Source organism: Geotrypetes seraphini, chromosome 4 (genome assembly GCF_902459505.1).
Source record: "Geotrypetes seraphini chromosome 4, aGeoSer1.1, whole genome shotgun sequence".
NCBI lineage: Eukaryota > Metazoa > Chordata > Amphibia > Gymnophiona > Dermophiidae > Geotrypetes > Geotrypetes seraphini.
The window spans coordinates 264712377-264737345 of NC_047087.1; the positions used below are offsets into that span (position 1 = coordinate 264712377).

Sequence of the window (24969 nt, forward strand, 5' to 3'; positions counted from 1 at the left end):
GGCCACTGTGAGAATGAGCTACTGGGCTTGATAGGCCATTGATCTGACCCAGTAAGGATATTCTTATGTTCTTATGTAATATCATGGAATTTGAGCTGATAAGGTTTTAGGAGCACTAGAACAATTGTCAAAAGGTTGTTTCAGTACCTCAAGCCTGAATATAGTTTGAGCCAAAGGGAAATCTGTTTAGATTCTTCTCTAGCCAAATAGCTAAGGCAATGGGTGAGTTGTTTGACTAAAAGGACTTGGAGAATTTACAGTTTCCTTCAAATGAATGACAATACTTTTGCCGATTTGATGAAAACATGGAAGCAGAAACATATGCACATAAATTTCATTGACAAAAAATTTACTGTGTGCCTTGCATGTTTAAAAACTTTAACATACAAAATTACCCCAAGGGAAACAGCATTCAAGGGATGGTATATATCTCTGAGTAGAGCATTTAAAAGCAAGATAACTTCAACAGCTGTGTTTACTAAATGAAAAGATAGGAATGGTACATTAAGCCATTCCTTATGGTGCTGCCGACACATTAAGCACTTTTGGATGAGAATACTGCGATAGTTTAAATTAGTTACAGGTGCTTCTTTCCAGCTTTTGGTGGAAATGATGCGTTTTAGTTATCTAAGTTTCCATCTGGCGAAAAGGTATAAAATTGTTTATTAGAAAAACATTCCAACTTGCAAAAAAAATTGTATTCTTTCATTTTGGGATGATGTGGAAGCACCTGCATTTTGTTTTGAAAATTGCTTAAGAAAAATAAAGTATCTACATACAGATATGTTTTCTGACTACGGGAACCTTTTACCAAGCTGTGGTAAGCATTAGCACGTGCTTATCACAGCTTACAGAGGCTGACCGGACATGATGTCAAGGGAGGCGTGCTGTATGCCTGGTGCAAAGATTTGAGATGTAGTGGAAAGTTTGCCAAGACTCATCAAACCTAAGGACCATTAAAAGGATTTGACAAAATAGACCAAGAAACATCATTGTTCACTTTTTCAGATGTGACACGGACAAGAGGTCATAGACTGAAACTGAGGGGCAGCAGGTCCAGGACAAATGTCAGGAACTTCTGTTTCGCACAGAGAGTGGTGGACGCTTGGAATGTTCTCCCGGAGGAGGTTGTGGCGGAGACTACCGTTCTGGAATTCAAGCGCAAGTTGGATGTACACTTTCTTGCAAATCACATCGAGGGATACGGGAAATCATGGTCTCCGACAGGGAGCACCTAGCTTGGCCTCCGCATGTGCGGGTCGCTGGACTAGATGGACCAAGGGTCTGATCCGGTGAAGGCGTTTCTTATGTTCTTATTATCCTATGCTGCTCATCCAAGCTGGCACAAATGATACCGCTAGGCAGCCAACTGAACATGTCAAAAGTAACTTCATGGCTCTGGGACAGAGGGTGAAGCAGTTAGGCTCACAGTCGGTGTTCTCATAGATCCTTCTTGTTGTGGGTAAGGGATAAATGAGGGAAAGTCGCACCTTGGAGCTAAATGTGTGTCAGCGTGAGCACTTCAATTTTCATTGAACTACTGAGCAGAGATGGTGTCCTTCTATCAAAGAAGCGATGAAGGATCTTTAGTAACAGACTGGCTAATGTACTGAACAGGGCTTTAAACTAAATTTGCTTGGGATGGGTGAAAAATGTCCCAGGCCAATAATAGCTCTCTGGAATGAAAGACATGAAATACTGTTATTGAAATGAGACAAAGGGGTAATAACTGGAAAGGTTTGTGTACCAATGCCCGCAGCATTTCCAGACCTAGAGGTTCTAATGGTAGAAGCTGATCTAGATTTAGTGGTGATTCATGGAGAACCATGACCGAGATATAGTTATACCTGTTTATGACCTATTCAGGAAGGATAGGGTAGGTAAAAAGGATGGAGGAATGACATTTTATACTAAAAATAATATTGAAGTGAAAGAATTGCAAATCATAGGGGGGCACAGAAGAAGCACTCTGGGTTAATCTGGAAAAAGGGAATGGAAAATGTATTTACATTGGGGTGATATACAGACCTCCACAGGCAGAAGAAATGGACAGAGATTGAATTGAGACATTCACAAGGTAGCTATGAAAGGGGAAGCACTACTGATAAGGCGATTTTAATATGCTGGATGTTGATTGGGATGTCCCTGCTGCAGGGTTGTCTAGAAGTAAGGGGATTCTAGATTCACTACAGGAAGAATTGTTCCAGTAGTTAGTAATGTAAACCATGCGGGATAGCTCTATTCTGGACCTGGTACTTACAAACAGGGAAAGTGTTTCTGATGTCACAGCAGAGAAGAGCGTATTCAACGGACTAACGAATGGCTCCGAGAATGGTGCAGAGAAATGAACTTTGGATTCCTAAACCACGGCAAGACGCTCCAGGGACTACAAGGACCAGACGGACTCCACCTAACCAGAAGAGGTAGAAACGTATTTGGACATCGATTGGCCTGCCTACTCCATAGGGCTTTAAACTAGGTAAGTTGGGGGAGGGTACATACTTATATCCCAGAGCAGTAAGAAACCACTCTGAGGAGGCAAGTCACACTCACACTACCAAGTCTAAGGTAAGTACCAATGACATCCACATTAATTCAGGGAGAAATATCATTGATAATTTAGGAGCCACACTAACTCATAAAGTAAACTCTTCACAGAAATGGAGGGCTATGTATGTTAATGCGCACAGCCTGGGTAATAAAATTATAGAATTAGAAACTGAGATAACTAACGCCGATCTTGACGTGATAGCGATATCTGAAACCTGGTTCACGGAATCGCATGGGTGGGACATGGTTATAACAGGGTACAACCTACTTCGTTGCGACCGAGTGGGTAAATTGGGAGGAGGAGTAGCGCTATACACTAAAGAAAGCATCAAAACCACCAGAATCACTGATGTAAGATACACCGGGGAATCCCTCTGGGTGAATCTGGCCAGAGGGAATGAAAGATGCCTATACCTTGGTGTGATATATAGACCTCCCAGGCAACAGGAGGACAAAGACATGGAATTAATCGAGGACATAGAGAATATCACTATGTGCGGGGACTCTGTAATGCTAGGAGACTTCAACATGCCAGATGCAGTTTGGGACACACTCTCCGCGACTACGGGTAGCAGCAAAAGAATATTAAACTCCATGAAGGGCGCACGTCTCAAGCAATTGGTATTGGAACCCACCAGGGACAAGGCGTTACTAGACCTAGTTCTCACTAACGGAGATAGCGTCATGGAAGTCTCAGTAGGAGAAACACTGGCCTCCAGCGACCATAATATGGTATGGCTCAACCTCAAGAAAGGATTCCCGAAAACAAACACCACAACAAGGGTTCTCAACTTTAGAGGCACAGACTTTAACCGCATGGGAGATTTCGTCCATGAGGAGCTACATAAACAAGCAAAAAATGATAATGTGGAGGATATGTGGTCGTCTCTGAAGTCCATACTACACGAAGCAACAGACCGATACATAAAGACTGTAAGTAAACGCAGGAGAAACAAAAGACCCCAATGGTTCAGTAAAGAAATTTCAGACCTAGTTAAACAGAAAAAAGACGCATTTATCGCCTACAAACATTTAGGCAGAGAGGGGGCAAAAGAGGACTATCTAGACAGATCTAAAGCTGTCAAAACAGCAGTCAGAGAGGCCAAACTCCGAATGGAGTAAGAGCTAGCACGGAAAATTAAGAAAGGGGATAAATCTTTCTTCAGCTATATTAGCGACAGAAAAAGAAACAAAGATGGGATAGTACGCTTGAAGCAATCGGATGGTAACTTTGCAGAATCAGACTCTAAGAAGGCAGAATTACTAAACCAATACTTCTGTTCAGTGTTCACCCGCGAAGCGCCGGGAGCTGGTCCACAGCTGCAGACGGGAGATAACCGGAAAGACCCGTTTCAAGATTTCGAATTTACGCCCAGTACTGTCTATAGCGAACTATCAAGACTCAAAGTAAATAAAGCCATGGGACCAGATAACCTACACCCCAGAATGCTCAGGGAGTTAAGGGAAGTCCTGGCAGAACCATTATCTGTTCTTTTCAATCTTTCCCTAAGCACAGGAAGGGTCCCATTGGACTGGAAAACCGCCAACGTAATCCCACTCCACAAAAAGGGCTGCAGGACAGAGACAGCAAACTACAGACCAGTGAGTCTCACGTCTATAGTGTGTAAACTGATGGAAACACTGATCAAACAGAATATTGACACAATCCTAGATGAAGAAAAACTGATTGATCCACACCAACACGGGTTCACCCGGGGCAGATCCTGCCAATCTAATCTGATTAGCTTTTTTGACTGGGTTACTAGACAACTGGACGCTGGAGAGTCACTGGACGTGGTATATTTGGACTTCAGTAAGGCATTTGATAGCGTCCCTCATCGAAGATTGCTGAACAAGCTGAAATCGATAGGATTAGGAAACACTCTAACTACATGGATTGGGGATTGGCTGAGCGGTAGACTTCAGAGGGTGGTGGTGAACGGTACCCCATCCGAAGCATCGGACGTGATCAGTGGAGTGCCGCAGGGATCGGTCCTGGGCCCGATTCTATTCAACTTATTCATAAGAGATATGACGCAAGGACGACGTCAAACTTTGCAACTTAGTAGGCAGATGCTTATTACCTGATAATATGACACACGACCTACTGCTACTGGAACAATGGTCAAATACTTGGCAGCTAGGCTTCAATGCTAAAAAATGCAAGGTAATGCACCTGGGCAAAAGAAACCCGCGTAGAACTTATGTATTAAATGGTGAGACCTTGATCAGGACCACGGCGGAACGCGATCTAGGGGTGATCATTAGCGAGGACATGAAGGTTGCCAATCAAGTGGAGAAGGCTTCCTCCAGGGCAAGACAAATGATGGGGTGTATCCGCAGAAGTTTCGTCAGCAGGAGACCTGAAGTTATGATGCCGTTGTACAGAGCCATGGTGAGGCCCCACTTGGAGTACTTTGTTCAGTTTTGGAGACCACACTACCGAAAGGACGTACTGAGGATCGAGTCGGTTCAGCGAACGGCCACCAGGATAGTCATGGGGCTCAAGGATCTCACGTATGAAGAAAGACTAAAGAAATTGCGGCTGTACTCACTTGAGGAAAGAAGAGAACGGGGAGATATGATTGAAACGTATAAGTACATCACGGGACGCATTGAGTCAGAAGATGATATCTTCTGGCTCATAGGACCCTCAACCACCAGAGGGCACCCGCTGAAAATCAGGGGAGGGAAGTTTCATGGCGACTCCAGGAAGTACTTCTTCACCGAAAGAGTAGTGGATCATTGGAACAGACTCCCACTCCAGGTGATAACGGCCAGCAGCGTGACGGATTTTAAGAAAAAATGGGATACTCACGTGGGATCTTTAAGGGAGTAAATTCAGGGGGGGGATACTTGGAATGGGCAGACTTGGTGGGCTATAGCCCTTTTCTGCCGCTTTTTTCTATGTTTCTATGTTTCTATGAGATCATTTGGCATCTAGCAATCACAGAATGGTGTGGTTCAGCATTAAGATGCAAGAGGAAAGGATTTATTTAAGACTGAAGGTTTTAAACTTCAAAGGAACCAACTTTGTCAAGAGAGGGAATACCTCAAGGAGGAGTTAGTTGGATGGGAACAGCTGAATGAAGTAGAACAGCAGTGGGCAATACTAAAAGGAGCTATTTTGAAGGCAATTGAAAGGAGCTATTTTAAAGGCAACTTTTATGTTAGAAAAGGCAAAAGGAAAAGAAGGCTGCTTTGGTTCTCAAATACAGTAGCTGAAAAGGTAAAGGAAAAACAGTTAGCCTTCATAAGTTTCAAGATGTCGCAGAAAGAAGACAGACTAAAAAATATGTAGAAAAGCTACGAGAAGCTGGGACAGCTGTCAGAAAGCAAAGATGCAAATGGAAGAAAAGATAGCCAATACGGTAAAACTGGGGGACAAGATATTTTTTAGATATGTCAGTGATAGGAAGAAGTGTCAAAAAGACATTGTGAGGCTCAAAGGCGAATAGGACAAATAATAATAATAACAACTTTATTCTTTTATACCGCCATAACCAAAAGTGATGATAAGGCTGAACTTCTTAACAATTATTTCTGTTCTATATTTATGGATGAAAGGCCAGGGGCAGAACTGCAGAAAAAAATGCTAATGGGAATAGATGTGTGGAAGACCGGAAGAGATTCACAGAAGACTGCATTTGTGAGGAGCTAGCTAAATTAAAAATAAACAAAGCGATGTGGTATCCAAGGGTACTCAAGGAACTCAGAGGGATTCTGGCAGCTTCATTGTCTCATGTTTTTAATACTTCTTTAGAGCCTGGAGTAGTCCCGCAGGACTGTAGAAGGGCAGATGTTGTTCCTCTGTACAAGAGCGGCCATATAGAGGAGGTAGGGAATTACAGGCCAGTTAGCCTGACCTTGGTAGTGAGTAAACTAATGGAAACACTTCTTAAGTGGAAGAGAGTGAGATTTCTAGAATCGAATGGACTGCAGGACCCAAGACAGCATGGTTTTACAAAAGGCAGGTCTTGTCAGACAAATTTGATTGATTTCTTTGACTGGGCAACCAAACAGTTGTATATGGGAGAGGTGCTAGATATGGTGTACTTGGATTTTAGCAAAGCCTTTGACATGGTGCTGCATAGGCAACTGATAAACAAATTGAGTACCCTTGGTATGGGACCTAAAGTAATGAACTGGATTAAAAACTGGTTAAATGGAAGGAGACAAAGGATAGTGATAAACGGAGTTTACTCTTTGGAAAAGGAGGATGTTAGTGGAGTGCCATAGGGAGCTGTTCTTGGGCCAACTTTTTTTAACATCTTTGTGAGTGATGTCGCAGGACTGTCTGGTAAAGTTTGTCTTTTTGCGGATGATACCAAACTCTGTATAGTGTGGATAACATGAGGAGGGATCTAGTGAAGCTTGAGGATGGTCCAGAAATTGGCAACTAAGATTTAATGCTAAAAAATGCAGGGTCATGTGCTTGGGTTCCAAAAATCCAAGGGAACAGTATAGTATAGGTGGCAAAGTATTTCTGAGTACGAAAGAAGAGTGGGACTTGGGGGTGATTGTGACTGCTGATTTCAAGGTGGCAAAACAGGTAGAAAAAGCGACGGTCAAAGCCAGGAGGATGCTTGGGTGTATAGGGAGAAGAATAGCCAGTGATGTTTGTTTTTATTTCAATGTTTTCTTACAAAACTTAATAAAACAAATAATAAAACTGAATAAAATAAAAAATGGTAATAAACTTTAAAAAATTCCAAACATACTCATGTATAAATCAGTATTCAGGTTATTTATCCACATATTTTATGACTAAATATTATAGAATTACCCCCTTCAACTATAATGAGCAGAGGTTTTGCAGAGTGCAAAACTGGGGCAGAGTTTCGATTTATATTACATTATATTACACTATTGGCGATTTTGAGCCAATCATGGCCTTAGGCCCCTCTCACTGCATCCTAAAATGCATTGGAAGGGAGAAGGCCCGTCATTCTGAGCATGTGGTCCTATAGGCAGGAGGGTGTGGGCTTCCCTCCTGCTGATTTGTCATCCAAAGGTACAGGGGTTGTCTGGGGATGTGGGGAGATGTCGGGTGGATGTGGGGAGATGTTGGGGGATGTGGGGAGATGTCAGGGGATGTTGGGGGAAGGGTGTAGGGGATCAATGGGTGGGAGGGAGGGAGAGACAATTTTTTTCCTCCCTGCCAATTCAGCTGATCCACCATCAACTAAGCTGGCAGGCCTGCATCGAAATTAGCTGAGCTTCAACAGGACACAGCAGAGAGAAAACTGCAGGGCCAATGCAGGTAGTAGAAGTTCATCGCTGCTGCAATAGAGTGGGGAGGGTGTTCATAGAGGGGATTTGCCTGACCATGGGTTTGGGGATGACAAATTCTGAACCCGGGGTAGAGAAGCGGAAAAAAGATGTAAGAGAAAGGAGGTGGGGGGTTTGGAAGGCCCATTGATCTTAACTCTGGGCCCACCCAAAATGACAGTTCTGACCTTGCCACTGTTTCATTGTAAAGATCTATTAAGAACATGAGAGTTGCCATACTGGGACAGACTGAAGGTCCATCAAGACCAGTATCCTGTTTCCAATAATGGCCAACCTAGGTCAGAAGCAACTAGCAAGTTTCTAAGGAGAAAAACAGATTGCACACAATAGAGAACACAATCTAACAGATATGCAGGTACCCTCTGCTTTACCTCCTTTGTGACTATCTCCATCTACTGCTGGAAATTTCAAATGTGGTTAGCAGATGATGAGAACAAGACTTTTTGACAATTGGGTGCCATACGAGAATGTTGAAGTTTCTTAAATTGCACCACAGCTAATGTTATATGGACATATGACCATGTAGCCCACTAGGTATCAATAAGACTATCAATAAATTTGATACCAGGTTGGCCCCCCCAAAAAATCAAGAAAGGAATGGTGTAAGCTCCTCTTATGGATCATTATAAGAATAAAAACAAATTTGGGGATTTGAAATTGTGTGTTTTATGTGTACTATTTAAATCCTAAACAAGGGGGTGATCTAAATAGAAAGGGTCAAGGATTTGATATACTGCCTTTCTGCGGGTATAATCAAAGCACTTTACATATAAGTATTCTGCTTTTGCATGTTTGTGAAATATTCTTAATACCCATTTCTCCCCAGTCTTTGTTGTTAATTGAAAAAGTGCAAAACATTTCTTGGTTATTTTTGATCAATTCACTTAGCTGCCGACTCTGTATTACATAATTAAAGAGTATATGATCCCATTATATTTGAGCTAAAAAATAAAATCTCCCTAATTAATGAGCATAATGTCTGACTTGAAGTCCAAATGATAAAGTTGCAACTGTCTTATTTTAGTCACACCATCAGAGAGAAAGGCCACTGGAGAAGGACATCTTGTTTGGGAAGATCGAAGGAACCAGGCGAAGAGGATAACCTGCAATCAGACGTCTGGACACGTTGAAAACAACCCTGGGAATGATGCTGGAGGACCATTCCAGGGTGTCAGGTCAAAAGCGCGCCGGGACAAAGGCGCGCGCAGAAAATTGAGCGCAGCGTGGAGGTGCGCGCCGCAGAAAATTACTGTTTTTAGGGCTCCGACGGGGTGTGTGTGTGTGGGGGAACCCCCCACTTTACTTAATAGAGATCGCGCCACGTTGTGGGGGCATTGTGGGGGGTTTGGGGGGTTGTAACCTCCCACATTTTACTGAAAACTTCACTTTTTTCCCTGTTTTTAGGGAAAAAGTTAAGTTTACAGTAAAATGTGGAGGGTTACAACCCCTCAAACCCCCCACAACGCCGGCGCGATCTCTATTAAGTAAACTGGGGGGGCTCCCCAACAAACCCCCCCGTCGGAGCCCCTAAAAACTGTAATTTTCTTCGGCGCGCGCCTCCATCTTGTGCTCAATTGTCGGCGCGCGCCTTTGTCTTTCGCGGGGTTGTCTATGAACCCCATTCTAGACTAGCACAAAACTGATTTCTTTGTCACCATCTTTGAATATCCTGTTAGCTATAATTGATTACATTTCATATAAAAGTAACCTGTGAAGAAGTTATAGGAAGCTCCTTCACAGAGACACGTTAAGAAACCTAGTTCTCAAGGGCTCAGCTACGAAGACAGGAGAAGCCTTCCAGCATACGTTTTCACAACCTATGTATAAGGTAACAGAAGATTGCCTATGGTAGGAAAAGCTTTATCTTGGAACATTCTAAAAGACATAATCCTTTAAGATTTATTTAATATTGAAGTCAAGTCCATACTATCACTGTGAGGCCTGGCAGGCCAGTGTGAAAATTGAAGAGGCTTTAGTTTCAAGTTACAAAGTCAACTGCAAAGTGAACAGGCTTCAGCATATCTTGCTGAATGTTAATAAAGAGTTTAAACCCTTTGGGAGCAATTCTTTAAAGCAGCACAAAAATGTAGGCGCAACAAAGATGTACATTTAGTTCCAATTCTATAATGGCTTTGAGGTGTACCTAAACTTAGGGTTCCCACATGCCTGGGAAAACCTGGACATGTCCTCTTTTTAGAGGACTGTCCATGTGCCTGGATGAACTTTCCAAAACCCGGCAATTTATCTGGGTTTTGGAAAGCCCCGAGCTCCGTCAGCGTCTGGAGAACTTTCAACAAGCATGCACGGGTGGTGTCACTTGCATCCAAGCATGCTGGGGGTCATCCAGACGTGACCCTGAGGTCAGGAAAGAAGAGACAAGGCTTTGAGGGGGTGAAGCTGGGGGCAGAACAGGTTGGGGATTGAGGTAGAATGGGGCGGGACTGGAGGCAGAACAAAGCAGAGCTAGGGTGTGACCATGCATCTGTGATTTTACAACAATACATATGGTATCCCTACCTAACCTATTATAGTTTAGTCGTGCACCTAGGAGTACCTTGCAATATGCACGTCTGATACATTACTATTTTATAAGGTATATGCATTGTTAAACACAATGCCTATGACACACCCATGCTCCACCCACTGGTATAGCCCCTTTGCTATTTGCTTTATATGTCATGGGACTAGTACACCGATTTATCGAATAGTGCCTAGCTCACAAGTGCATAAATGCCAGTTTGTGACATGTCACACTCACCGATGTGTCTAGTCTGTAAATTAGTATGCACAACTGACACCTAAATGTAGATGCTCTTTCTAGAATTGTTCCTTTTGTGTGGCTGTGTTTTTGGAGGCTCTGCATCCAACCTTCACTCAAGCTATCACATAAGCTATAAATGACAGCTTATTCTCACATGGATTTATAAGCTTGTGTAGATATTAGAGAATCACATTTGGTTTTGGCCAAAAGGGAAAACCTGACAAAGGGAGGCATTTTTGTTTCAGTTCACCTTTACTGAAATGGACAAATTGGATCACACTTTTAACTAAGTCGCCATTCGTTTCGTTCATTTTCAGCAAATGTGCTGTCTCAAGCACAGACACATTGGAGGGGGGATGAGACGGGCACAAGCTAGATGCACAAAGCACTTCAGTCAATCATGTTGAAACTTTGGTAAGCAGCCAAACAACACAAACTCTGCCTGACTTATCTAAATCCCATGTGAGCAGCTGGACGGGGAAAGACACCGTGTAGTCAGAGCAGAATATCATTTTCTCTCAGGTTTTCAGAGACAGAAGTGATCCTGTGCTTGCTCCAATACTTTGGAAAACAATTCTTTTGAAGTAGAGACTTAAATTAAAACACAAAAAACCACAAAAAAACGTCATCCAAAGAGCATTCAGTTCTGCGACTCAGATTTATGTCGGAAGCATAAGAATGTTTTACAAATTTTGCAGAGTTTTCTGCTGATAGTTGCAGGGCAACACTCTCTGTCTGTAAAGTGGTCTCATAAAATAGAATTTAAGCATCATAAAGGGCCAAGAGAGCTCAGTGACTGTGTTTGAAGTAGACAAAACTGTGTTTTACAGCTTTCTGCGGAATTTCGAGCTGGTGGCCACAAGGCAACAATGTCTGTCTAGTAGCATGGTTGTCAATCAAAAAAATTTATAAAATCGTGCCTAGCAGCGCCTAAGCGGACTTAAGCATCGCTAGGCATCCCAGACATAGGAGCCAGCTTTTCACTCACCTAATCAGTCAATGACTATGTTGGATGCCTAACAACACTTGACTCAGTCACGTCTATTCTCCACCCATAATCATGCCTACTTTTTAACAAAGGTGTCGTTGGGAGTCCCTAGGTATTGGACAGTGCCTCCAAACTCTTAAATTGCTTAATTTTATTTTATTTTTTTTGATTGGCTGAAAAGTAGCGTGGTCAATTATCATGCCAATTAAACCAATTAAAAAATTAAGTTTGGCACCGATCCTAAACTTAGGCTAGGTGGCCACAATTAGGGCACCTAGCAGCACCTGAATAGAGAGCTATTTATAGAATTCCACAGCTATCAGTGTATTTGGCTCACAAGCAGAGAGAAATGATTTGCAAAATGTCTTTTACCCTCTGACTTCAGAAAGAAAGAATATCGATTGCTACCACTACTACTATTACTTATCATTTTGAAAACGCTACTAGGTTATGCAATGCTATAAATGCATTCCGTGTTCTTTTTATTTTTTGTTAATTCTTTATTAATTTTCACATTACATTCAAAAGTGCATTAAACTATGCACAGCAAATTATCATAGACAGCACTTATGTTTAATCAAATTCAATACAAGAACATATTCCTCCTCCCATTTTCATTATAACCAATCAAGAAGAAAACCCAATGTATTCCCCCTCCCTCCCAACCACCCACCCTGGATGTATGTCCAAATCAGGTAAAAATAAATAAATACACAACTACTCGGAATTAAGAAAATTTGTTAATGGGTCCCATACTAATTTAAAAAAAAAATTATAATGACCTAATATGACTGAATTCATTTTTTTCTATAACCTAAACATAGACTCCCACCAAAAGGAAAAGTTAAGCCTGTCCCAATTTTTCCAATTTTTGGTAATCATCTGCATGGCAAACCCTGTCATACTGTCCCATTCTATACAGTTTACAATCTGGTATGACCAAATCCTAATACATGGGATCGGTAGGTATGGAGATGGACATAGAAGCAGAGGAGGATAGATAAGTAAGACATCTAGAACCAGAAGTAGCACAAGTACAGAAGGATAGAAAAGTGTTCTAGAACAGTGGTTCCCAACCCTGTCCTGGAGGACCACCAGGCCAATCGGGTTTTCAGGCTAGCCCTAATGAATATGCATGAGAGATTTTTGCATATAATGGAAGTGACAGGCATGCAAATCTGCTTCATGGATATTCATTAGGGCTAGCCTGAAAACCCGATTGGCCTGGTGGTCTTCAAGGACAGGGTTGGGGACCACTGTTCTAGAAGTATAGCCCTCTATAGTCTACCAAGCAAGCTAATCAAGAGTTTTCTTTAAGAAGAGACTACCAGGAGCTGCAGTTTCCAGTGTAGCTATGAAAAACAATTATCAACTCTTAACCAGACCGAAGAGCAGAGGAAGGAACCAGTGATGCAGGATGGAGAGGTGGGAGGACACAGATAGAGCCAACACAACAAAGTACCCTTTTCCCTGCTAACAAGGGCAGAGACAGATTTTTGACAACTCCTTATATGAGAGATTTCCACATAAAGCATCAGATATTGAATGTTTCATATTTGAAGAGGGATTGGGAGAGCTTGTTAAGTACAAAGATGCTGGAGTCATATTGCCAAGAGCCAGTGGCGTACCTAGCATATGTCAATCAGTAAAATGAGGAAAATTCAAAATTGTCCAATATATCAAATCAGAATACAAAATAATTGAGAGCAAAAACTGATATCAAGTGGAATTATAAGCTAGACCTCAAACACCCAAGGCACTAAGATAAGTGCCTTTCCTTTACAGCACTTTATGCACTTTATTAACTATATAGAGACTGTTTATAATTAATTAATGAAAAAATTATTTTGCAGAAGCCACTTTTGCTAAGACCAATGATAAGAACACCACCCCAGTAAGGGCACAAAAAAAGATGTTAAGTAGTGCCTTGGGTGTTTGAGGTCTACCTTATAATTCCACTTGATATCAGTTTTTGTTCTCAATTATTTTGTACCTAGCATATGTGACACCCGGGGCCTATCATTTTTTGACACCCCCCCTCATCTATATGAAAAATATGATTTTTAGTAACAATCCACATATCGCACAACAAGAGTGTACCTAGGAAAAGGCAGCATCTTTAATACTGCAGTGAGCACTAGAACACCAACATACACATTGTAAAACTAAATAAGCTAAACAAGCCAGATCCTGCACAATTGATCCTGTACAGTCAATGTCAACAGAAAACCATGTCCTTTTCATACACACAGAACAGAGATACACCCTTTGGAATAATCACAAACTAAAAATAGAAATATGAAGACAAAAGTTAAACTGAACCACCAAGAAACTAGACTCTGCATGCAGTGCAATACCACAGAAACAGTGACACATGTCCCCTAATACTGTGCAAAATATAAAGACAGTAGATGTAAATTTGAAAAAACTGATACACAACAATCACCACTTTACAAATTAACAAATAGAAATAAAACAAATAATGAGAAATAAGAAAATACCATTTATTAGACTAATCCATTTTTCAATTAGCTTTCAGAGGCTAGATCTTTCTTCAGAACAGTACAGTATACTGCTATTATGGTATCCTGTCCTGACCTGAGGAAAGGGGTTTAGTCCAAAAAATTGCCTTATTTCCATTTCCTATTTATAAACTTTTATCAATACAGTTACAATACTACTTGATTCTAAGTAAAGCAACAAAAAAATCTTTCTACCTTTTGTCGTTTCTGCTATAATCATCTCTTTGCTCTCTTCTTTCTATATAGCGTTTGTCCTCTCTCCCTTCCATGCAACATCTGCCCTCTCTTTGCCACTTCCACCCAGCTTCTGCCCTCTCTCTCTACCCCTTCCATCTACTGCCCACACTCTCTCTGCCCCTTCCATCTACTGTCCCCCCTCTCTCTCTTCCATATGGCATCTTCCCTCTTTCTATGTCCCTTCAATAAACTGTATATCCTGTGTCCCTTCTCTCCTTTGCACATGATTCCTTTCAGCATCACCCCCCTCCATTTATCTGTCTTCACCCCCTCCCCTATGCTTTGGCATCTCTCTCTTTCTCTTCTCCTTTCCTTCCTTCCTTCCCACTACACACTATGGTCTAGTATCTCTATCACCTTCCCTTCCTTCCCCCCATGCCATGGCATCTCTTCCTCCCCCTCATGGTCTGGTATCTCCTTTCCTTTTATCCTTTCCCTCCCTCCCATGGACTGGCATCTCTTGTTCATCTCCTTTGTCTTCCTTCACCCTCCTTCCCTTTCTCTTCCCAATTGGGTGCTGCTGCAGCAGCATTTCTCTTCCCCCCTTTCCTGTGCAGCAGCAGCATTTCTCCCCCCCTTGCCTTTGCAGCATTCCTCCTCCACCTTCCCTGTGCAGCAGCAGCATTTCTCTCCCCCCTTGACGGTGCAGCATTTCTACCCCCTTCCCTGTGCAGCGGCATTTCCCCCCTTGCCTGTGCAGCATTTCTCCCCCCCTTGCCTGTGCAGCAGCAGCATTTCTCTTCCCCCCTTTCCTGTGCAGCAGCAGAATTTCTCCCCCCCTTACCTTTGCAGCATTTTTCCTCCACCTTCCCTGTGCAGCAGCAGCATTTCTCTCCCCCCTTGACTGTGTAGCATTTCTACCCCCCCTTCCCTGTACAGCGGCATTTTCCCCCTTGCCTGTGCAGCATTTCTCCCCCCTTGCCTGTGTAGCATTTCTACCCTCTCCCCTTCCCTGTGCAGCAGCAACATTTCTACGCCTCCCCCCCCCCTTCTATGTGCAGCAACAACATTTCTCTTCCCTGCCCAGCATTTCTGGCCTGCTCCCCTGCTCAAAGCCACTGGCGTCTATACCTCACGCGATCCGCGGCTGCATCGGAAGCCTTCTCTTTGACATTGTGACGTCAGAAGGAACGCTTCCAACACAGCCACGGATCGTACGAGGAGCCGACACCCACGGCTTTGAGCAGGGGAGCCGGCCAGAAGCTTAAAAACTGCTGGACACCCGTATTTACAGTTTACTGCCACTGCTGCTGGTTAAGGAAAGTAGCAGCGGCAGAATAGGGAGGGTGGCCGGCTGTGCACCCCATTGGGACATGCACCCGGGGCGGACTGCCCCCCCTTGGTACGCCACTTCCAAGAGCACCCCACAGTTTGATGCCCCCTGGCCTTTTATCTTCTCTATCCCCACCCCCAGTTCCTGCAGGAGCAGCTGCAGCCTCACGATACCTTGGTAGCATGGAGGAATTTTAAAGTGTTTCAGGATCCACAGTATGCAGAATGCAATTACTGTAGGAAGACTATTAGCTGAAGAAAGCTGATGGGCTATTTTTCCAGCAGTGGCATGCTGCATCATTTGCAAAAGCAGCAACCTTTCCAGCAAAGTTCAAGAGAATGTTGTGATCCTAAGCTGAGGGATCCATACAGCAGAGTAAATAGCAATGAAAAAGCTGTAGAAAAATAGAAATACATTTCCCAAGGTGAGCCCACATCTTCTTTCCCTAGTGAGATGGTAGACTCCAACATGAATCTCCATGGAGGAGATGGAGTAATGTTCAGCAACATTGTCCTGGGATAAGCATTAGACAGTATTAAAAACAGAGGCAGAGTACATCAAAGAAATGCTTGCTCTGGATGACCAATCCCTGCAGGAGGTTAGGAACATGAGGTTTAAGAGACTGCAGCATCTCTTAATCCCTAATTACCAAGTAACCTCAAGGACAAGTTTCAATAGGTGGATGACCCTCAGATTAATAATAATAATAACAACTTTATTTTGTATACCGCCATACCCAGGGAGTTCTAGGCGGTTCACATCAATTAATTAGGTTACAAACAATGAAGTCATTGGAGTTAACAGTTTAGGAGTGTACAGGCCATTGAAATTGACAGGAATATACAAGAGTGTACAATAGGAAGGTAATATTTATTTACAGAAAAAATACAGGTCATTGAAGTTTAACAGGTTAGGAGAGTACGATAAGAAGGAGTAGGTGGAGATTCACCTGCATTGATGGAAGATGAAGAAGTAGGAGAGGGTGTGTTAAGGGTTCTGTCCGTGGAATAGTTGTGTTTTGAGTTTTTTTCTAAAGTCAAGGTAGGTGGGGGCATCAAGCACCACTTGGGCTAGCCATGGGTTCAGTTTAGCCGCCTGGAAGGAGAAGATTTTGTCGAGGAACCTTTTGAAGTGACATAGTTTTAGGGAGGGGAAGGCGAACAGATGAATTCTGTGGGAGTTCTTATTGTTGTAGATTGAAGTGTGGGTTGAGGTAGCTTGGGGATATACCAAATACTGTTTTGTAACAGAAGAATGCAAACTTGAACAGGACTCTGGCTTCAAATGGTAACCAATGCAGTTTATGGTAGAAGGGAGTGATGTGTTCCCATTTGTTTAAGCCAAATATAAGGCGGACTGCGGTGTTCTGAATCAGTTTTAGTCTCCTGGTGGTTTTCTTCATGGAGCCCAAATAAATGATGTTGCAGTAATCCAGGATGCTGAGAATGGAGGATTGTACTAACAGGCGAAATGAGTTGTCGTCAAAGTATTTTTTTATGGTGCGGAGTTTCCAGAGCACCGAGAAGCTTTTCCTGACAGTAAGATCAGTGTGTTTCTCAAGGGATAGATGTTTGTCTAAGGTGACTCCCAGTATTTTTAAGGTTTATTCTAGGGGGAAATCCGATCCATTCACTTGTATTGTGGTATCTTTGATTTTGTCGTTGGGGGTGGCTAGGAAGAATTTAGTTTTGTCAGAGTTTAATTTTAATCTATAGGATAACATCCAGAGTTCTATCTGACTGAGTAAGCTTGATAGAGAGTTAAGCAACTCTGGTGTGAAACAGATGGATGACTATTGTGATGTCATCTGCGTAGATGAAGAATTTGAGTTTGAAACTTTGCATCCTCAGTTATGGACCTGACTGTAGGCAGAGCTGGGAAAAGCAGAAGATAATAATATATATTTCACCAGTGACACCTGGACTAGTTAGATCAGTATACATACACCTATCTGTCTCTCACAACACACTCATAGCTAGATGTAGGGTTTAAAAGGAGAAGGGTATCAGTAGGATGCACTGTACACCTTGGCAATGGATGATAACCATATCTTAGCAGAAATAAGAAGAATGCCCTAATGGCTGACAGCTAGGCCACAGACCAATTACCATGCTTCCTAGCTTTTTGTAAGTTAAGGTACTGAAGGGAGTTTTCCTGGTATTAGATAATTTTCATACTTGCTGCATCTGTCAGAAAGAGATTTTCTAGGCCTGAGTAGCAAGGAAAGCACCCATTCCTGTCCTGAAGACAATGACTGACACATGCCAAAAAAATTTCCACTGGATTTTGAAGGGTTGGCATGAACTACATGAGTAACAGGAAGCAGTAGAGACATTTTACATCATCTTATTCATGATGTTGACATCTGATGGAATTTAATTTATTTAATGCTGGAAAGGTTAGTGGAGGAACAGGTAGCCTACTAATGGATTCCTTGAGAAGCCAAGATTGGCATCACTAATGGATGCCTTGAGAAGCCAAGATTGGCATCACAAGCCTCCTGAGTCATCAGGATTCAACAAATATGTTTTGGGCCAAAGACGATCTGAACCCTTCAAGCTCTCTGTGATCCATGGGTTAAAGGAACTATCAGTGGTGTAATCATGAGTGGACCTGTTCTGGCACCTTTATGATGGCTGTAATGGCTGGTGGGGATCCCCATGTTATGACTCTATCCACAGTTGCCACCGCTCGCCTCTTCCCCCCCCCCCCCAATGTTTACTTGATAAGCGTGATATAACTTGTAAAATCTGTTCCTCTGAGACCAGAGTAAAGGTAGTCCAACATAAATCACCAGCAATGCCTAAGTCTTCATTACATATAACATAATCTGGCAGTTCTTTTGAAACTTGATTTAAAAAAACTTGCCATCTTTTTTGCAGTAGGTACAGACTTTGCTTAGGAAGTAACAGAATCCAATTTAACTCTGTAAAAATGTGAAAAATTGTCTCATTTTGTTTAATTCTTTTTTTTCATAACGCTCCCTTTACGTTTCATTTCAATTTAATTTTATACTCTTTAAATTTCCCTCTCCATTCTAAAAAAAGTCTCTTCTTCCTTTGTTTTCTACCATTTCCTCTCCAACTTTCTACCAACCTTTATTTTCTGCCATTTCCTCTCCAAACTTCTCTTAAGTTCTCCCAGAACCTCATCAAACCAAGGAGAAATCTTTTTCCTTCTAATTTTCATCTCTTTAATTGTGCAATCCTATCTAAAGCAGTTACAACCGAGTTATCCCAATCATCTATCATAGTACTAACACTAATACTTCTGTTCTTCTAAACTCTCCATTACATTTTGCCAGAATTGATCTCTATCAATTTTCCCACAGCCCAACATTTTATTTTCAAACTGATTCTTAATTTTCAACAATTTAGGAGGTTTTAGAAAGAAGTCTAATAAACAATGGGCTGACCATGCCACTTGCTCCCCTCTTCTAATATACCTCCCCTTTTATTAAATTGCAATAGCAGTTAGTGCATGGAGCTGCGCTATTCCCGATGCTCATAGAGTTCCTATGAGCATCGGGAGCGGCGCAAAGCATTCAGCGTGGCTCCCTGCGCTAATAACCGCCACCACAGCTTAGTAAAAGAGGGGGATAATTTTCAGTGTTTTATTTTTTAAGTAAAGATATTTTTTAAATCTGTGTTTACTGATATTTTAATAATATAATTTATTGGGGTGCATTTTTGATTATTGCAAATTAATAATTCATTTTATAAACACTTATTCCCCCCCCCACACACACACCATCTACCATAGCCCCAACACTTCCCCCCCCCCAGTGTCCAACAGAATCCACCAGGTTAGAAAATATGAGGAATAAAGGCAGAAAGGAAAAGAAAATGAGTGATGGGAAATTCCCTTCAGGACTCCTTATGATTCCTACCCAGTTTCCCACAGCACCACCACTGCTGACTGCTAGCACGGACCATTACATAAACAGTCTCGTGTGAACTACTTATGGTTCCTCCTCTTCTTCAAATTTTGGAACATTAACCCATGCTTAAGAAGCCTTCCATCATTTTCTTCACATGAACTAGCATAACTGCCCATTCCTACTTTGCCCTACATTGCTGCTTCTCCTTCCTCTCACCCTACTTATGAGTGCCACTCCTTTTTACAGACCAGCAGTATCATACTTCCTATCAGCCTAGTGGCCCTGATTCTATAAAAAGTGCCTACCATTAAGTACTAAGATTTGAGAACCTAGCTAATCTAGGCGCCTAACTCAATTTTTAAATCGGTTCAATCGGCACTGTCAATTGAAAAGTGCCATTAGAAGACAATTTAAAAAAATAATAAATTTGCCGATAGGTGCCTAACTTGGTGGGCATGATGTAGGCATCTACACCAAGGGATCTACCTGGAAAGTAGGTGTTTTTAGGGTCAGAGTTTGGGTGTGGATTGAGTTAGGCACCTCCTTTCAGGCACTGATATTTTAGGCCAAGAAAAACCTGGCCTAATATACTGGCGTCTAAGTATATATAGATGCCTACCGATGCCTATCTCAGTTCAGGCACCACTAGGTGGGATTCTACAAATGGTGCCTAACTCTAAATGGCACACAGTAGGCACCGTTTTCCTAGGCACCTACCGACCTAGGTGAGGTTTATAGAATCGGGCCCAATCTGTCTAACGGCAGCTTATCACTTTCCTAACATGCACTTCTCCTATCCGCATCTGGCTCTACCCTTTTCCTCTTCCTGCTGCTTATTAATATTGGCTCCCAGGTCACTTTCCTCCTGGCATCTGCACTATAGCCCTTCTCCCAGCAGTTAGGATAACACAGTAGCACTCGGTCTCTCAATAGCCACTAACAGAGAATGTTACAGTGTTTATTAGTTTAGATCAATAAAAAGAATGTTCACGTTGGGTGGAAGAGACTTTTCTGTGTTTTATTATTTTTGCATAATTTAGGATTGCACAATGTGCTTGAAAAGGTAGTGGCATCCTATTCTACTGAGCAATACGTCTCCTCTCTAAATTCAGAGATTCTTAAATTTACTGGGGCACACCAGTAATCATAGATATGACGGCCATGTTGGGTGTGGCACCTGCAAAGCTAACAGGTGCTGAATGAAAGAAATTCCCAAAATAGTTTCACTGCAGCACTGGCATTTTTAAAGGGGGGCATGCATCCAAGAAAGATAATCAGTTTGGAAACACACGTAAGTAAAATAAATATGACTTTGCTTTCTTGGGATCCAAAGAGTTTTGCCATGCAAGAAAAATGAGAGAAATAAAGCCCTTTCGAAACTAGAGACCGTGGCTGCATTGAAAATGAGGGCACACCATCCATTCTGAAATTCAGGAACACTTGTGTGGCAGTTCTGCATGGGGTGAAAAATTTCACTTAATTCTGAGGCAAATCAATTTCTATAAAGTGGACGGTAATATCCACATCAAACTGCTCATTGTCCCAGCCCCTTGCAATGATTGGATGACATCTGTGCTCCATCTGACAACAGCAGATTGTCATTCTCCGCACAATCCCTCTCACTTCTTCTGTCATCTGTGTTTGCAGTCCTTTACCAAGACACAGAAAGCTCTATTTACTCAACTATACAGCTTTTATTAATGCAAACAAATGGTACCTAATATGCAAGCACAGCTTGCATCAGTCCTCAGCAACCCTGAGGGAAGGAATGAACTAGCCATTTTACAATGGATTCATCAGAAACCATTTTTATTTCACTTTGAAAACCAGGTATTCACTTTAATCGGCACGTGCTAGCTAACAAACCTATCCCCCCCCCCCCGCCCCCTCCTGTTTTTTCTTTTCTTCTCATTTGTGAAGTCAGCAAACAGATTAACCTTTTTCTTGTGCTACAATCCAAATAACTTTCTGTTTGAGGTGAATGCAGAATTACAGCAAGCATGAATGGGAAAACCCAAGAGCAGTCTGCACAAAGAATGCGTTCATTCACATTACATTTGTAAAAAAAAAAAAAAAAAGATTGATTATCAGTGAATCTGCTCCCAAGTCCCATACTGCCACAATGACAAAATAATGCCTTTCTTTAAACAGGTGATGAGTTGCTAGTCTCTCAGCATTTATTAAATGATTCAACATTGCGGTAAGCTGGCAGCTAATTAGTATGATCAACACAGCACCAGGCAGGGAAAAAAGCAGGCAACCTTTTACTGGAATACAGAAGACACACGAGTACACACTCTACAGTTCTATTATTTTTGTCATTCCTGTATAGAATGCTTTCCCTGAATTAAAATGTCATTTATAATTAGGCTCGTCTCTCAGCGCTACCTGGAGCTGGCCAAAAGATCTATTCACTGATTAGCTGGTACCTCACTTTTCCTCGGCTTGGTACAGAAATATGGAACAGAAAATAAAAATAAAAGCTTGGAAAGTTACTGGGAACTGTGGGTGGCAGACATAAAGAACAGAAGAGAATTTGTGTTATTTGTATTTTTCGGATCAGGTACTCACCATGAGCACTGCAAAGTTACTGAAGTGTGTGCTCTTAATGGTGGTAATATTGTCTGCAGTGCTGATTATGTGGCACCCTTCTCCACACCAGCCTCCATGTCCATTTAGAAGGTCAAAATCCCAAAAGGCTGCGATGGGGTCTGTGCCTTGCACAAAGTGTCTCAGCCCGATGGTCACAGGCTTGGTGAGGCTCCCCAAACTGTACCCATCTGTAAAGCAACGGATTGAGTGAGAAAAATGGAGCACAAAAATCCTTCAAACAGCAGCTGAAGGTAATAAAGACACACTTGGAACGTGCTGGACTGTGGACAACTAAACAATCCCCACAATCTCCCGCTTGCTTGAATTAGGAGCAGAGGGAATATTCAAATCCTAAAAGTTTGGCACCGTCTAAATTGATCTGAATAATGGTTGCAGCCTGTTGAAGTGCCTGATTGATTTGTGGATGCTGGTTAAAGCTACATTGATTGTTTAAGATCAATTAGAACTGTTAGAATAATCAGGGGGGGGGGGTGTAAATAAACCACAATCTGCGGGTCTTGGGAAGGATTCAGAAATGAAATAATTTTGTGCTTTCAGAATCTACCATCTGTACACATATTCGTAGTCACCATTTTGCATTTTATGAAATGTCAATGCAATTCATAAAACTATGCCGGATGAAAATGTTAGACCTTCATGAACACGAAGTCAAAATAATATGAACAACTGTATATTAAACCATTTCAACGAAGGTTTAAATGTACTTATCTTAGTGGAGTGATTATTAAGCTACGTGAATAGGCTATTAAACCTGTAGGTTCTTTATATTGGCTTAGACAGTTATGATTGCTATTAAACTAACTATAGATGGAAATAAAATTCAATTTATGGAAACATGATTTTAGATACATTCGTATAATGCTAAATCAAAATAACCATTCCATATCTACAAACTGCATATACTAGCTCAGTAATTATACTTTTTTTGTAAACAAGTCGGTGTAAGTGGGTTAAACACTGGTAGCCTGTATCTACTTTGTCCCAATAAATAGGCAAGGACAATATTACCATCACAATGAGGACCGCAGCATTCTACAGCACATAATGAAGTGTGGCTTTTAGGTAAAAGATAATAATGTTGTTCAGTCCCTTACCTATTTTTGCAAAGACAGCTGGTGTGACAATGGTCCTACGTTTCCCATCGTCCGCAAGATTTGATGAGTTTCCAGTGCTAGGAAAGAGTTTTCCATTCCGAAAGACAATAACCTGCAGCTTGTAAGTGGAGTTATCAACAGATTGTAAGGATGAAGACTGCGTGAAGACAGGCTGTGGCAAATGAATTGAAGCTACTGCTACAGCGTTCTATACAATCAGAAAAAAAAAGAAGAAGAAAATTTTAAGATGCAAGTCACAACAGGGTAGCTTTCATTATGTTTTAAACTTGTGCACAAGGAATATAAGCTGCTTCTCCTTTTCCAGCAGTCTAGAAGCAACCATAGAAGCAGGAGCTGTAACCATGGGAATGGGATTGGAACAGGGCATATAAAAAGGGAAAAGCATTATGATTGCTTGTATGAATCTATATGGTCAAACTCCCTGCTGCAGCAGAGAGAATGGTTCCTACCATGCCTGCTACAGGGTCCATAAACACTGCAGATCTGATTTAAAGAGACAACCTCTAGAAGGCTTTCTTCTCCACTCAAATCAGAGCATGCAACTTACATTAAAGCCCTTTGTCCAGGGAGAAGCTTAAAAGAGTAATGAAAATGCTGAAAGAGAGATTACAACACACCATGAATAAAAAAAAATAATGATATGTCATAAAGGAAGTGGTTTTAAGCATTTTAGCCTGCATCTTGCTTGCGTAACAAGGGAATTCTTTTATTCTACAATGTATTTTAATAAATATGACACAGAAACTATGCGAACACAAGCACAACTCTGACAAACAAAAATATTAATATAGACTATTCAGGAGGCAATTCCACACGAAGCCACCTAATTTTAAGTGGCAAAAACTTGTGCAAACTGCGAAATTTATTTACATTCATAAATTAGCTCTTACAGATAATCGACTAGAGGAAAGGTGTGTGCAATGCCTTGATAATGCATTCTTTGCTGGCGGGCTTGTGCATGGACAACGAATGCAAATATGCTCATGAATTATAAAATATTGTAAGTTACCTGCTTTCTGGCTAACATCTAGATGTGATTATTGATATTAGTTATAGGGCTGATATAAGCAAGGGTACTGCAAGTGGAAGCGGGTTTTCTACCACTTACATTAGTATTCTATAGAAAAATAAGGAGCAAATTCTATAAACGGTGTCTCGATTGTAGCCAGCAGTAGGCATTCTACCACTGTCTAACCAGTCAATCAAGACACATGTTTTCTAAAATAACAAAAAAATGGGGGCACTATTCCCTCTAATCTGAGCAGTAGTCTTCCAACTGCATTGCTGCCAGTAGGGGGTGGTGCATCAGTATTGTGGTTTGAATTGCTAGGTACAAGAAGGCTCCCTGGAGTCCTGCGGAGCTTGTGATAGTGAAACAGCTCCTCCCACTGGTTGGACTGTAAGTGGAGGACTCCCACTCAGCTTAGAGGGAACAGTGGTCAGGGCTGCACAAATATTTATGCGCTAACCTTCTAGAATCCTTTGTCAGTTACATGTGCAATTGTAAAATGTAGTAACATTTACATCAGCTATTAACATGGCATAATCAGCTGTGATTAAATGCTGCATAAATACAGCAATTACATGCATAATTGCTGATATAGAATTTGTACATAGCATGCGGCATCCTATCTCACAAGCAAGTGTCATCAGCACTAATTCCACTCCCTCCGTCCCTGGGGTTGCAGTCAATACGACTGCATCCACAAATCTTCCTCTCTCCAAATGCTCGAGATGT

At 41.8% G+C, this 24969-nt stretch overlaps 1 protein-coding gene across 9 annotated transcripts in view; it reads right to left on the reverse strand.

Moving 5' to 3' along the window:
- The window catches only part of ADGRA1 (adhesion G protein-coupled receptor A1), an 873110-nt gene that overhangs the window by 149550 nt on the left and 698591 nt on the right, over window positions 1–24969 (reverse strand). For all 9 annotated transcript variants that reach the window (XM_033941640.1, XM_033941643.1, XM_033941641.1 and 6 more), the window contains 2 exons: window positions 23211–23418; window positions 22075–22283 (listed from right to left, as the gene is read on the reverse strand). In XM_033941640.1, the coding sequence (XP_033797531.1) occupies window positions 22075–22283; window positions 23211–23418 (417 nt within the window). The remainder of the gene's footprint in view (window positions 1–22074; window positions 22284–23210; window positions 23419–24969) is intronic.